The 15,189-nt window shown below is 36.3% G+C and overlaps 2 protein-coding genes across 3 annotated transcripts in view; one reads left to right on the top strand and one right to left on the bottom strand.

Annotated features, from left to right (window-relative positions):
• The window catches only part of NRDE2 (NRDE-2, necessary for RNA interference, domain containing), a 32,751-nt gene extending 28,125 nt beyond the window's left edge, over positions 1-4,626 (top strand). For both annotated transcript variants that reach the window (XM_085317558.1, XM_085317559.1), the window contains exons 12-14: positions 44-182; positions 2,325-2,396; positions 3,657-4,626. In XM_085317558.1, the coding sequence (XP_085173684.1) occupies positions 44-182; positions 2,325-2,396; positions 3,657-3,782 (337 nt within the window). In that variant the 3' untranslated portion in view covers positions 3,783-4,626. The remainder of the gene's footprint in view (positions 1-43; positions 183-2,324; positions 2,397-3,656) is intronic.
• A 1,603-nt stretch (positions 4,627-6,229) lies between these two features.
• On the bottom strand, positions 6,230-14,979 carry PSMC1 (proteasome 26S subunit, ATPase 1; the record flags this gene model as incomplete). Its single annotated transcript, XM_085317639.1, has 11 exons — positions 6,230-6,550; positions 7,286-7,440; positions 8,787-8,938; positions 10,543-10,732; positions 10,881-10,977; positions 11,098-11,226; positions 11,435-11,620; positions 12,226-12,350; positions 13,668-13,764; positions 14,599-14,652; positions 14,944-14,979. Coding segments are annotated over 11 exons (1,356 nt in total), but the record flags the coding sequence as incomplete, so codon positions are not given.
• Positions 14,980-15,189: the final 210 nt, after the last annotated feature.

Genomic DNA, 15,189 nt, shown 5'->3' on the forward strand with positions numbered 1-15,189 from the left:
TTGTTGTTGTTTTTGTTTTGTTTTCTCTCTGTCTGTGTTTCAGGGCAGATGTTGGTGAAGTACATTATACCATTCCCGAAACTGGATTAACAAATCGGATTATAGCTTTATTTGAACATGCAGTTCAGAGTGAGAATGGTACCCATTGTCCACTGCTGTGGAGAATGTACTTGAACTTTCTGGTAAGAGGAGAGCATCAATTTATCACATAATATTTGAATTTTCTCACGACCACAAATACAGTACTGTATAACAAATTTAGCTCAGTTGGTTAAGAGTGTGATRCTAATAATGCCAAGGTCGTGGGTTTGATCTCCGTATGGGMCACTCATTTGAGGGTTGGACTAGATAATCTGCAGAGGTCCCTTCCAACCTTACCAATTCTATGGTTCTATGAAGTGAATACTAAATGCTGTGTGCCTATATGGTTTGGAAGGTGATATATTTGCAAGTCATAATGCTCCTTATGGTTTGGAATATTAGARAAAATATAATTCACATGGATTAGGAGTGACAGTTCTTGACACTATAGTTTTAGCATAGATACATGGAAGTTATTGTGGCTGGAGTTTGATATAGGTAAAAATTACCTAGTAAGAGTTTCTCAAGACATCTTGAGGATGGATGGATTCTGCCCAGTATCGTTCACAATGTAGAGACAAATAGGGGAGCAAAATTTAAGAAAGAGAAAGCAAATTGTAGGGATGTAGGATTTTTTTTTGTTTAAGCAAAATGAACACAGATGGCTTGTATTTGTGTTAGTCTCAGACATACTATAAGGTCTGTAAGGAAATTTCAAGAACTTTGATTTTTTCAGTCAAATTCAGATCTGGATTTTTATATCACTTAGATCTGAATTAGAAAAATAAAATGCATGAAGATCCTCCTTTTTAWTTATYTATTTTTTAATTTCTTTTTAATTTACCTATGGTAGAATAAGGAATATGGTATAAAGGACTATTTTATGTGAACTCTTCAAATATTTTCTTCTCTGTTATTTTATCCATACTATAAAATCTTTCCCAGCTCAGGCTTTTTGATTGGTTAACTTCAGTGCAAGAAAGGTAGTCCACCTCTTGAATGTTAGGGAAAATGTAGTGTCTGGCAGGAAAATAAAAACTATAGGAAATTAGGGKGTTGGATTTTTTGGGGCGTTTTTTTCCCCCCCTTGTTTTTGGGGGAGTGCTGGACAGGAGGCAGAATATGAACTTTTTTGTGAACAAACACCAAGCAGAGTTTTGGGTGGCTGGTAAAGACGTGTTTCTTACAGAGAGGAAAAAACTGAATCACTAAGAGGTGATGTTTAGTAGACAATGCCCTAGTAGACAACTTGCCTTAAAGTTTCACTACCTTTTTGAACCTTAAAAAGTTGTACAGCTGCATTTAAGAGTTATACTAAATGGCTCACTGCAGAATAACATCAGAAAGCAATAATTTTGGTTTCTTCCATAGTTYGCCATGGAAATACGTAAACAAAGTCAACTTCACATAGGCAGTTTTGTCATCTTGATTCTTTTCACACTTCTCTAAGTTACAATGTGGAAGATGAGAGCACAGAAGAAATGCTTAGAATATAAGGGGATCCAGCCTTAACTAGCTTCTGAGTAAGACATGACATACACACATGGTCCCTTCAATGCACAAAAATTCATATTCATAATATCATCACCTTCATTGTTAGATTTTGTTTGTATATACAAGCATTCGAGAGAGAAATAATGGCCTGTAAATATTTATTTTACCTGTATAAATATATGTAATAGCAGCTTACTAAAATTGTATGTGCAAATGGAGGATGCTTTATTGAAAAATGCAGTTGAAGAAGAAAAAGGTGATAGCAACTTGATGACCAAGAATACCTGGCTATTTATGTCTTTCAGGAAAACAAACAAACAAACAAAAAAAAATAACAAAAAAAAAAGAGGAGGATTTCATCACACTGTCAGAAGATCTTGTGCAAAAGATGTTCTTGTGTAGTATTCTAAATTCAGGGTTAAAATTTGCAGTTTTGCCCACTGCAATAATACTGTCAAATATAAGCAAATGGACTGATTTTAAATGAAATACACACCTGAGATGCTTTCTGCTAGTCTTTAYTCCACTATATGTCCTGCAACCCTAAAAACCCATAAATACACCTCTTCTATTACATAGATAAYCACCAGTGTAAGCAATCAAATTGCATAGCTATCACAGTATRTAGTAATAAAGACTCTTCAGCAGAGGAGCATTGAACTTTTTCGGTGCTAATTTCTCTGTCTTGGAGATAATTGTTTATTTCAGCTGTTGCTGTTTGTTGAAATATGAACATTTCTTTCACACAGGCTTCACTAGGAAAAACAGAAAAAAGTAAAGGATTATTTTACAGAGCCCTTCAAAACTGTCCTTGGGCAAAGGTAAGCAGAAAAGATATAAACCTACAGTCAATACTCAATTTTCTGTAGTTCTCTAATATATATATATATATATATATATATATAAAATTATATATATATAAAAATATAAATATATATATTTAATATATATAAAATACATATATATATATAAGAACTACAGAAAATATATATATATATATAGAGAGAGAGAGAGAGAGAGAGAGAGAGTAGTTACCACCATAATCAGTTGCATGCAAATGAAAGGAGAACTTTTCAAAGGAAAAATAAGATTGTTTGCAAACAAGAGGTATATCCAAAAGGGAGACAAGCATAGTAATCAATACATTTCAGAACAGAAAGGTGTTATACTGTATCAAACAAGGTAGTAAATTCGTGCCTGTGTGATCTGGCAGTGACCGAGTCCTGCAGAACATATATTATTATTATAAGCATGTAGGTAGCAAAAATAAGTAGGCAAATTAGAATRTATTTAGGTAATAGTTAAAAGAAATTATTCAGGAGCCCTTCATAGTGAAGGGCTACAAAGGTGATCAGAGGACTGGAGCATCTCCCCTATGAGACGTGAGACTGCGAGAGCTGGGACTGTTCAGCCTGCAGAAGAGAAGACTGAGAGGAGATCTTATCAATATAGACAAATACCTTAAAGGGGGGGTGTCAARAGGATGGGGCCGGACTCTTTTCAGTAGTGCCCAGTGACGGGGCAAGAGGCAACGGGCACAAACTGAACCACAGGACGTTCTGCCTGAACGTGAGGGGGAATTTCTTCACTGTGAGAGGGACAGAGCACTGGAACAGGTTGCCCAGAGAGGTTGTGGACYCTCCTCCTCTGGAGATATTCATGGCCCACCTGAATGTGATGCTGTCTAGCATGCTCTAGGTGACCCTGCTTGAGCAGGGGGTTGGGCTAGATGATCTCCAGAGGTCCCTTCCAACCTCAACCATTCTGTAATTCTATGAGGAGCACCTGCAGTTGTGCAAGAGATGTCTGTGTAAGCTGCAAATGCTCTAGCACCTCTTGACCTACATTTGATTGTTTTGAATGAAGAAATTCAGTGAGAGTTGGAAAAGACTTAGTTGGACATCTGTATCGCTGTCACTGTAGAAATACTAATGATTGTATTATTTTTAAGAAATGTATGACACTTTCTTGCATTCATGCTGCAGAGTTGTCTGCATGTRTACATACTCCTTTTTGCTAAGTATCTGGCTATGGTAGAAAGATAGAGAAAAATGTTTTAATTTTTAACATTATCCTTCTAGGTACTCTATATGGATGCAATAGAGTACTTCCCTGATCAGCTGCAAGAGGCACTTGATCTAATGACTGAAAAAGAATTAAGAGTGCGAGTACCTATGGAAGAGCTGGATCTACTTTTAGAAGTTTAAAAGAAGAGACTAGAAGAATGGAAAAAGTACAGAAGCTAGTGACAAAACTGGCAATTAAAACTATCTCTGTTGGGACTTGGGTACTATGTACTTAAACTTACTATATATATACATTGCTATCAAAATGGAGTTCTACTAACTGCAAGTATACTGCAATCAAGTACTGCATTTTGCCCACAAAAATGCATCGGTTTTCCCTGAAGTATTGCGGGCTTCCACAGAAGGATCCCTCTGATAAATATTCTCCTGTTGAACATTGACCACATTTGTTATTCTGTTGTTTGAAATTACATTCCCTAGAGTTCAGTGGAGATTCAGTACGCACCAACTATGGTTTGGTGAGCAGCACAGGAAATAAACATCTGCCAAATGGATGCTCCACTGTCCTCCAGCTGGCAGACTTCAGTAATTTCCTTCTGCTTGGTATGCGTGTGTGTATATATAACTACCAAGCCAAGTAGCAGTTACATCTGTTCTTAAACTGTTAGTAAAAGCCAAATCTTTGCTTGAGCAGCACCTATTTTGGACTTGTATTTGTATGTTTTGACAAATGACCATTTTAATATGAATATTTATGGAAAATATACCAGAATATTTTTAAATTTGGCTGGAATTTTTTATTAAAACTGAAGTTGTATCTATAGTATCTCTCTAAGCAGCATATTTTTAAACAAGATGTAGTAATTGATTATTCCCATTTGCCCAAATATAGGTAATCTTCATGAGAGAAGTAGAGAGCAGTTATGTATGTATTCGTCATCAAAAAAACCAGAATAGTCAACAGTTGACTGTTTGGTAGTAGCTCTTATCCAAGAATCAGAAAGTTTCTTACAGGCAAGCCTCTAGAGAAATAGTAAGAAATGTGGCAGCAATTTAACAATATATTGTTAACAATATATTGATGTTATATATTTATTTTGTAAGGCAGAAGATGCTGAAATATGTTAAAGACTGGGTTTAAGACTGGAGCTTTGCCTTTGAAAGAGGGCTGCAGTTGCTGAATGCCTTCAACACTTTCAGAGGTTTTTCAGGAGAAAACTAACAACAGGTACTAAAAAAGTGGTTGTTGTGGTAAAGCTCTTGGACCTGTTGAGCAGTAATGAAGCCAACTGTCATGATTTAACAGTGCTAGCCTAAAACATTCAATGACATCTGTGAGCTTTCCAAAGACCACTCTTTGTTTCAGGGTTCTGGTCATCCAGATTAAATACAATGGCTCCACTCATATGTGGTTTGTTTCTTTGACAATGATAAGCCACATCATAGTTTTAACATGAAAAAGATTTCTTGACCTTGCTGCTACCATTGTTGTTAGAATGCTGGCAGTTAGCAAAGGGATTGCTGTATGAGTAACTCAAATTTCTGTCACTCTCCAGCATTTACTGGTGCAGAAAGTTTCCAGATCAGACGTGTATACTGATTTACTGCTATCTATATATGGAATTTATAGTGTTCCACAGCAGTTGGACCCACTGTTTCTTTATTTGGTGGGCAGTATCAGTTCATACAGGCTTGGAATTAAGTTAAATTCTTCTTTTCAACAGTAACTAAGAAATGGTCTATTTTATGACTGAGGTATAATCTTTGCTCAGATGATTGCTATTCACTGGAATTTGTTTTAAGCAGCTACAGTGACCCTACAACAAAATATAAAGTCTGAATAGCAGCAGATTTCTTTAGAGAGAAAGACTTAACTGTAAAAGTATACTGAAGAACTGAAAACTGTGTGACCTGTAGTTTAAATTTCTTTTGGCATGTATTCAACAGATCTAGCTAAGCACGCATCTCTTTATGAAATGGGATGGTCAATACCTGAACAGTAGATACATCTTGCCTTGCATACTACAGTGCTTTTTTTTTAAAAAAAGACATACAAGAATACAGAAAATACACTTAAATATATTTTTCCATCCACTCCACTCTATTTGGAACTATTTGGGAAAAGACAAATCTGTAAATGTTTTAGTGGTAAAACCAGTTTATCTGAACATGTTTAGATCTTTAAACTAACGCTATCAATACAAAAAGTCCATCCTGGTTTAAGTGTTAATACTTATAATGGTAAAAGCATCCGTCTGTGTAACATTTGGATATATTTTATGCTATTTATCTATTTAAGTGCCCCAGCGCCTTAAATCACATATAAAGTTGACTTTTGTACTAGTTAGTCCCCAACAATTAAAGTTATAGAAGAGTAACTGCTTTTCTAAGAAGAAGGGCAGTTGCACAACTACTGTGTAAGATATCACAGATGTTGTTAGGCCTAACAGGTGGGGAACCAGCTTAGGTGCTCCTCACTGCATGCTACGTACACTGCACTTTGAGGAATGGGTTTGGATCACCAAGAAAAACACGGTCAGTCATGTCACTAGATACTTCTCTTGTAAGTCTGACTGCAGCACCAGAAAAAAAATTGTGCAAATAACTGGTCTTTGCCAACAACACAATTCAATTCAAACATATTTTATTGGGAAATGAAGTGTTTACACTGACTGAAAACCACAATCCCTCAGGATTTAACCTCTTCAATAATGAGGATTAGCTAGACTGCTTGGTTTTATGCAAGAGGCTGTCCTCGTAACCAGAGAAAACACTGCTGATTGATTGATAGGCCCCAGGCAGATGGAGCTGACTTAAAGATATAGTCCCTCTGGGGTTCCCTCCTGCTTCTTATAGAGAACATTCTCTTTAGATTTCTTGAAGTCTTCATTCGTTACTTTCATTCGTCGTTCCCTCAAAGCCATCAGTCCAGCTTCTGTACAAATCGCCTGCGGAAGAGAAAGAAGCAGCTCTGTGCAGCCCCTCCAAAACATACTCCAAACACAGTTGCCTTTTCATACCGCTTGAACTAATTCTCTGGTAAGGAAAGTGGAGAGTGTTGGTAAAATTAAGATTCTCAAGTTTAATGTTCAGTAGCACTGAAGCACAAGCTGGATTCTTATGTCCTTTTGTAGTGACTGTAATGCTTCCATGACAAATGAAAAGCAGCTTTAAAATAATACTCCACTAAGCAGCAGATTGCAGTGGGTTGCTAAACTTTTGTAAGGAGGTGACAGAGGAAAGTGATGTTACATTTGGTTAAGCTCACTCATGTGACAGTTGTAGCAAAATCTGTCTCATTTAGAAATTTTACATTATGTATATCTGAAACTTCCTCATAAATAATTTCATCTTACTTCTGCTCATAACATTATCTTTAAAATGCTTCATATCCTGCAGTTTCCTGAACAGTGATTTAACACTCTCTTGCACAAATATTCCACATTTAAAATTTCATATTCAAGTAGCATAGGTAAAKACTCCTGTCAACAGAAGCTAAAAGTTTCCCATTTGTAAAGCCAAGTAGATGTGGCATTTACATAAAAGATATTTTAAAGCCATCCAACTGTCCCTCAGTGATGTAACAACAGGAAATGAGTGAAGTTCAAAATAAGGTGTTTGGGGGATAGCAAAAAGGGAACTTACTTTGTGTTTTGAAGTGTAAATAATGGTGATATACAGACCTTAATATCTGCCCCAGAGAGATCATCTTTTGCCATAATCAGCTCATCCAAAGTCACATCATCTGCCAAAGTCATCCTGCTTGTGTGAATCTGAAAGATGCGCTTCTTGGTCTTTTCATCAGGTAGAGGGAACTCTATTTTCCTATCAATACGTCCTATGCAAAAGAAAAGTTTGCACACAGTTTTTTTGCATGTAGTGATTGGAAACAGCAGAAAGTACATTTCAAGTTTGGATTGGCTGTAGCTGTTTCTACATACCACGATCAATCATATTTTAGAGTGGGAAGTGGGATCAAAGACAATTCTATTTGTAATTAACATGGAGTTATTACAGCTGAAACACAGATATGCTGCTGCTCTGTAAAGAAAAGGAACCTCATCTAGGAGGCACAAAAAGCCACAACTTTGAGTCACATTTAAATATAAAACTAATTTGTTATACCACAGAAAAGTATGCAAGTACTTACATTCCTGTAAAAACATTCATTCTGCTATGAGATTAGGTTTAGCTCTGAAGCATGGAGTTTAATATTTATGCCACAAAGAAGAGTTATTGTGGCAGCATGAAGAGTCCTTCCTCCCTGAAAATAACCCCCTTTTAAACAGGTTCTGTGTAGTACTGTTAAATTTAACTGAAGAACTGTTTCATGTAAAAGGCTCCATTGGAAGTTCCTGCCAGAGGTTTCCTTTTTTTTATGTAGGGACATCAGTTGTTCCAGCCATTAAGGTTCCAAATTAATGATCTGTCTTTTCAGAATTAATGATCTGTCTGTTTCCACCTCCAGATCATTCATGATTCTCTCTAGTTCCACACTAACTTTTCCAAAAGAGATGAATAGGACTATATAAAATACTCTAGACTAACATACACAATGGTAAACCAGCCTAGTGAGCAGCTAAAATTGGCCTAGTTGCTCAAGCAATAGCTATAATTTAACTATATGTGGTAGGTGCATGAAGCTTCCTTCCTATTTCAGATTATCCTAGCCTGTTTTTTAATATTGATATTGATATTTACTGCTTTGTACTCTAACAGCAGACATTTTGACTTGGAGGGGCAAACCTAAACAGATGAAAAGAAACAAGAGATTCTGTAAAAGAACTCAGTTACTTCACACCATGGAGTGTGACTGTTCAGAGGAAGATGATTTGCTCCAGAAGCAAGTTTGTTCTTTGACAAATTTATCTTAGACTATCTTTACTCTGAAACTTTACAAGTAAGACAGAGAGGTATCTTTACAACCTCTTTGATACTTCAGATTTACTTGAGGACACTAATAGGAAGCTTAGCCGATTTGTTTGATGTGTTACCTTTTAACTTCCGATTTAGCAAACCCCACACAATTCTGCAGGCTGTCTGTCCTGCTGCATCTTTTAGTGGCCATTTTAAAATACTGCCTTGCCCATTCAAGCTCCTGGCTAAGTATTTTATATAAATATACACATACACACATATGTAGAATAAAAGGAATTTGGTAAGTGTATCCAGTGGAAATCTTACCTGGCCTGATTAAAGCTGGATCCAGTGTTTCTATTCTGTTTGTGGCCATAATAACTTTAACATCACCACGAGAGTCAAATCCATCCAGCTGGTTCAACAGCTCCAGCATTGTACGCTGGATCTCCCTCTCACCACCTGAATTTGAGTCATACCTTGGAGAAAAAGCAATATGATCAGAAAATAAGGTATGTGAATTCAAGAATATACTTCACAAATACTGCCACAAATATATAAGCAAAATAATCTATTTTCTTTCTAAAGCATCTATGTTATACTGGAYTTTTTTTAATGTGTACCTATAGAAGACAAAAAGTAGGTTTTCATAATCTGATTATGACAATAGGTAAGTAAAAAGACAATGAATTATTATTTTTACTATGGAAAATAACAGCAATTACATGAAGGAAATYTGTCCCTTTTCCCTGTTCTATGGGGAAATGTTTTCCCTGTTCTATGATTTCCCTGTTCTATGCATTCTATAATCATTCCCAGTCTTGCACAATCAACYGATTTATTCCTAACAACAAAAATCTAATTCTTAAGAAGAACTTGGAAATGCATCCACTTGAAAAAATAAAACGACTGCATTTCAATAAATGTGTCCTTTAGCCTTACTAACATGAATCCCAGTTTTACGCTGTACACTAACCAGAGATAACAGTGGTTGTATTTCTTTGTGGTTTAGTTCTTTCTTTTGGCAAATATCAGACTATACAATCTGCATCCAAAAAGCTCACACACTTTTTAAAGTTTGAATCAACACAACATTTATGAAGAATTCACCTGCATTATGCACTTTACCATCAGTTCAATCCCTCCTCCTATATACTGAAATTTATGGAGCAGAAGCTGCCTTTACACTAGAGCTTTAGTATTATTGGCCGTGCAGTAATACGCATGAATACCTTTTTATTTTGTGATAAAGGTATTTTTTCTTTTTCTAAAAGTTTAAAAGCACTTTCAATGTCATTACCTTTGGTATTAAAAATGCTTGGTGTTTCCAAACTGAATGCTAACAATGTCAGTGTCTAGAAACAACTCAATGGGCCTACACTTAAGACAATCATTTAATCCATCATAAAAAAAAGTTGATTAAAAAAAAAAAAAAACTTCATCATTCAATTTGCATAAATAATTTTTTAAGAGTATTAATAGACTACTTTAAGGATTACTTGAATTGTACAGTTCCAACCAGCCTAATGATTTTCCAGAGCAATACACCTTTGATATAGGCTGAACTATAGTTTAGTGTGACATAAGCAACATTTACCAGCTTCCACATCCGTGACATTATACTTTCCAACTTAAAACAACTGCTAAAAACTTAGTTATGAGTAGTTAGCCACACACTAAGAGACACAATACATATTATATGTCTACTTACACTGTAAATATATTGCTTTAATGTTCAATCACTAAAGCAATCAAATTGCTTTATATTTGGATTTGTACTGAAGGTATATAAACTTACACACTGTCTCTGTTTAACACATTCTACCATATATCCATTACAAGTTGCTAAGAGAACAGAGGTTAAGACTCTGGACATATCTTTGCTAGTAAGAAAAGGCTGTGATATATTTTAGTTTCAAAGAAATGATCTGAAGTTTTACTTGYTAAAAAAACAAAAACCAGCTTACATCAAGAATAATGTTGTCAGAATGGCAGTAAAGGAGTTGAATATCAATTTGGTTACAAAAGAAGTGTTTCTAGTAGAGCAATAACTCTATGTGCAACAGAAGCTAGAATGCTGTACCTCTTTGTACCGATGGCATCAATTTCATCAATGAAGACAATCGACGGAGCRTGCTCTTCAGCCACACGGAAGAGTTCACGCACGAGCTTTGGACCATCACCCAAATATTTCTGTATAAGTTCTGAACCAACAACTCTCAGGAAGGTTGCTGAAGTTTGGTTTGCCACTGCTTTGGCTAGTAAAGTCTTTCCTATTTTCAATTGCAAAGAAATAATGTAGTTAGCTTGCAGGCCAAAATGTCTGTTTCAAAAACAAGATTAATGACAGACTTGGCAATGGAAGCGTAACTTATTTTAACAGTGCTAGCTCAGAATGTATGTTACTGTAATATAAGATACCTGTGCCAGGTGGGCCATAGAGAATGACTCCTTTGGGTGGCTTTATACCCATCTCTTCATAATATTCAGGATGGGTGAGAGGAAGCTCCACAGATTCCTGGATCATAAGAAAACAAATGAAACGGTATTTTTAAAAACACTGAGCACTCTCCACAGAAGTTTTTGGCCCAAGAGCTACATGGATAGCTTAACAGTGTTAATTAGTACATCTGAATACCTTGATTTCTTGGATCTGGTTGTCAAGGCCACCGATGTCAGCATATGTCTCCTGAGGAGCTTTCTCAACTTTCATCACAGTAACTAAAGGGTCTGTGTCATCCATAAGAACTCCTATCACAGCATGAACCTAATTCAAGCATTAGGAGTTGTCAGAGAAAGCAAGCAGCATTTCTAATACAACCTAAAACTAATGCTCATTTGTACAGGTTCATTAAATACGCAGTATTAATTGTCAGAGCCTACATGCCTGAGATTCTCAGAACAAAGGCCAGTTAAAAAACAGTTACAAGAACCTGTACTTCATGTTCTCATCTCATTTTACAAAGACAACTCACCTTATGATTTAACAAAACAGAGCAGCCTGGCTCTAGTAGATCCTTGTCCACAAAAGACAGAATACTGACATAGTGTTCTGATCCTACTGACGTGGACACAATAGCGTGATTATCATCAATGATCTCCTCCAAGGTACCCACAGACATTGGTGTTCCTCTCAAATCATCCACCTTTGATCTCTCTTCCTGTTGTCAAAAAAAACCAAGAAACCACTCAAAAACTCAGGCTACCAGTTTTGGCAGAGTTTATATATTACCTTAGGCTTAAATACAACAGAGTTAAAAACTCCCTACACATTTAGGAGATTCACTTTATTGTCCAATTAATTTCAAAAGCACTTAAAAAAAAGGTCTTATTCCTATACAACATTGGCTCAGCAGTTCACACAAAGTACAGAAACAGTTTTTGCTACTGTTGTTTTAAGTTTCTGGGGGTAGCAAAAGCATAGGCTGTTAACAAAATCTTCTATTATTTTAGGCTTAGGGACACTACTATAGGGCTGTGCTAGAGATCTGGGAGCTCCACTTTGACAGAACACTGAAAAACAAAAAACACCACAGCTGCCTTATCTGTAGTAACATATGCTTGAACTAAACACACTAATCCGTAAGAAAAAAAAAAATCTTGTCTTCTGTACAGTAACTGAGACTTAATGACTAGTCATAATAAGCTTAATCTGTTCAGACTAGCTTACACATTCATGGTACTATTTGCATTACTTTTTTTATCAAGTGGTATACATTCCAGCACCTATTTTAATGTTAGAAGTAACAATTTACTCAAAACTCACCTCTTGTTTTTCTTCCAAAGGTTTCATTTGTTCTTGATTTCTGATAAATTCTTCTTCCATTAACAAGTAATCTTTAATTCTCTCTAATTTTAATAATTTGAGTCTGCATTGCGTGTGAGGAGTCACTGTAATCAAAGCAGAATCACAGTATTCCAGACAGACTTTGATATGGTCTAGTGAGTCATTAATTCCTTACCAAAAAAAATACTTTAATTTTTCTGAATGAGTATAATTTCTATACAAGCTGCAAAGGAAGAGAAGCTTTAGTAGGGGATTTCAAAGCACTACGTATTTAAACCTCAGTTTTATATTTATTCCAAGTCAGTTATAAAAATATATTATCTAATTAAACATAGCAGATTTTAGATACATTTGGTGGAAAACAATCACATTGTTGGTGTTATCTGTGGGGAAAAAGAAGCTTTGGTTTGTGTTAACCAATAGCTAGGAGAGCTGCCAATTGCTAGAGTTTTCAATGAACAGGTCAGTGCCATGACAAGGGAAAATGTCACAATGTTGCAAAGACTGCTGTCAATCATTACATTCTTTAGCTAACTCTGGAATCTGTAACCACTCCTGTAACAACATATCCTTATATTATTTCCCTTTCATGAGTCTATAGTATAGCAAGAGGTTCTCAGGAGGAATCTGGAAGCAGTCTGCCAAGACAATGAGACAGAAAAGGCAGGGGAGAACCACAACCTAAGCCTGAGAAATCTACTGATCAGAATCAGAAATATTTTTTTTAAAGAAATTACTCCCRGTTAACAAAGCATATGCAATTGCACAGTAAATGTAAAAGCAAAGCCCGTGAAAAATGTAAATTCTATAGCTAAAGCTAAAAATCAGTAAGAATGCCACACTTGAGGCAGATTTATGACTCCCAGTGCCTTGCTGAATTCCCTGAAATTAGGGTAAGGCTGGAGCAAAACAAAAGCTTACCATTCCTTGGCAAGTTTATTCAAATACATAGGGAATACAGTAAGGGAATAAACTCAAAATATGCAACTCCATTTCCAGAGGAAAGTCTACTAATTCTAATTTATCAGGTTAAATATTTATTGTTTCCTGATAGCTCATATGGATACCAGAAACTATTGTTTATACATGTCAGTGAAATGACTTGTCATTATTTTACTTATCCCACCATAATTCTCCATCAAAAGCATTTTTTAAAAATAAGGTTTCTCCTACTTTTATTCTCATTTCAGCTTTTCTCTCTCTTATATGGGAAWCCATATGTATGAAATGCATCTTGTACAACAATAATCTTATTTTCTACRCTAACAAATTGTGTATGTTTTAAAATTATATTCGGCTTCGTGGTTGAAACATTTGAGGCTTAGGCCCTATATACAGGCACGTCTAGGGAAGAGGACTGTTCTGCTGTTCTTGAAGGCCAGACAGTCCACAGAACTGCTGGGGACAAGGCAAGTGCTCACCCAGTGGGAGTTTGCTGGCAGCATCTGGTCCCTTTGTTTTCTTCTTCTTTTTCCCCACTCTGGTTGGAACTGGAGGTTCATATTTCTTCTTCTTGTCCTTTTAAATAATATAAAGAAAATGCCATAAAAAAATCAGGACATCAACCAAAAAATGCACATAGGTATCAGGCACTAAGACGAAGAGAGAGTTCAGCTTAAGCTGAATGGCTACATACACAAAACCAAGTTTTGTTTCCATCTTCTTTATGATATACACTGAAAYGGCCCAAAAGAATATTCTTAAGAAGGTTCTTCAAAAATTTTCTCCTGCTTGTTCTACATCCCTTTTTTAAAGTAAAGATTTCTGCCAACGAACAAAGAACATAGAAGGCTGAAACCTGAATTAAATTACAACCAAAAAAAACCATGCATGGAAGTCAGACCTGAGGATGAGGAAAACATTAAAATGCACCAAAAGTGCTAGTGTTGAGATTCAATCTGCATGTAACATGCATTCAGTTTCCCACCTCRTACACTGTTGGCAGTACACAGTATTATACTTCTGTCTCCAAAGGAAAACAAAAGGGCTTCTAAGGATCCACAATAGGAAGGAACACTTCTTGCAGATGCAAATATAGTGTCATTTTTGTATAAAAAAGTTACTCAAAGACACATTGAAGATATCTAATCTTTTCTAATCCAGATAGATTTATATTTTTATTTTGTTAAATAAATCAGTACTGTCAAGTACTTTTTCTTTACTTTTTTTTAAGCAGCAACCTATTTTCTTCAACGTGCATCTGGCAGAAACGTGACATTTCAACAAAACAATTAGCAAAATTTTATTTTCATGCAGCTCAGAGTACACAAAAAAAACGTAAAAGAAACCTACGTAGCAAGCCTCTGAAAGATGCCTGTAATAAGAAAAGGCATTGGTTTTCTTGTTAATTACCTTATCATCCTTCTTGCCCCCACCAGGACCATGTCCACCACTCTGACTTTGACCCTAAGTAAAAGATGACAACAAAGTCAATATAAAAACACTACTATGAATCCTGAAACCTAAGACCTGACCCACATAAAAGGAAACTGTAACTAAAAGAAAATCATACTAACATATTTCAAATAGTAGCCCAAAATCAGTGAATAGACAGAAGAAGTGGGGACTTCTGAGGTATGGAAGGGCATTTTTATTGGCATGTTTTGGACTGATATGCATTGTACTGTGTTGTTACATTATAGTTTTAGCTCATTCCTCCCTAGCATAAAAGGGCAAGCACCACTAAATAAAACACACCACGAAACGTTGTTTTTTCACTCTCCTGTAAACCAGTTACCCTGTTCCACCTCCCACCAACAGCAGCAAGTAGCGTTCCAGTCTGCGGGAACGTAAACCTGCTCCGATCCCCGCGCGAGGCCGAACTGCCCTCTGCAGCGGCGGTGCCCAGACGTGCTACGTGGCTGGGCGCAGCCTCGCAGCAGGGACCCTGCGGCCTCTCAGCGCAAACAGCCGGCTCGCTCTTGCGCGGCAGCAGCCAGCAGC

The sequence above is a fragment of the Rhea americana genome, unplaced genomic scaffold, assembly GCF_003343005.1.
Source record: "Rhea americana isolate MKP2758 unplaced genomic scaffold, rheAme1 scaffold_5, whole genome shotgun sequence".
Taxonomy (NCBI): Eukaryota; Metazoa; Chordata; class Aves; order Rheiformes; family Rheidae; genus Rhea; species Rhea americana.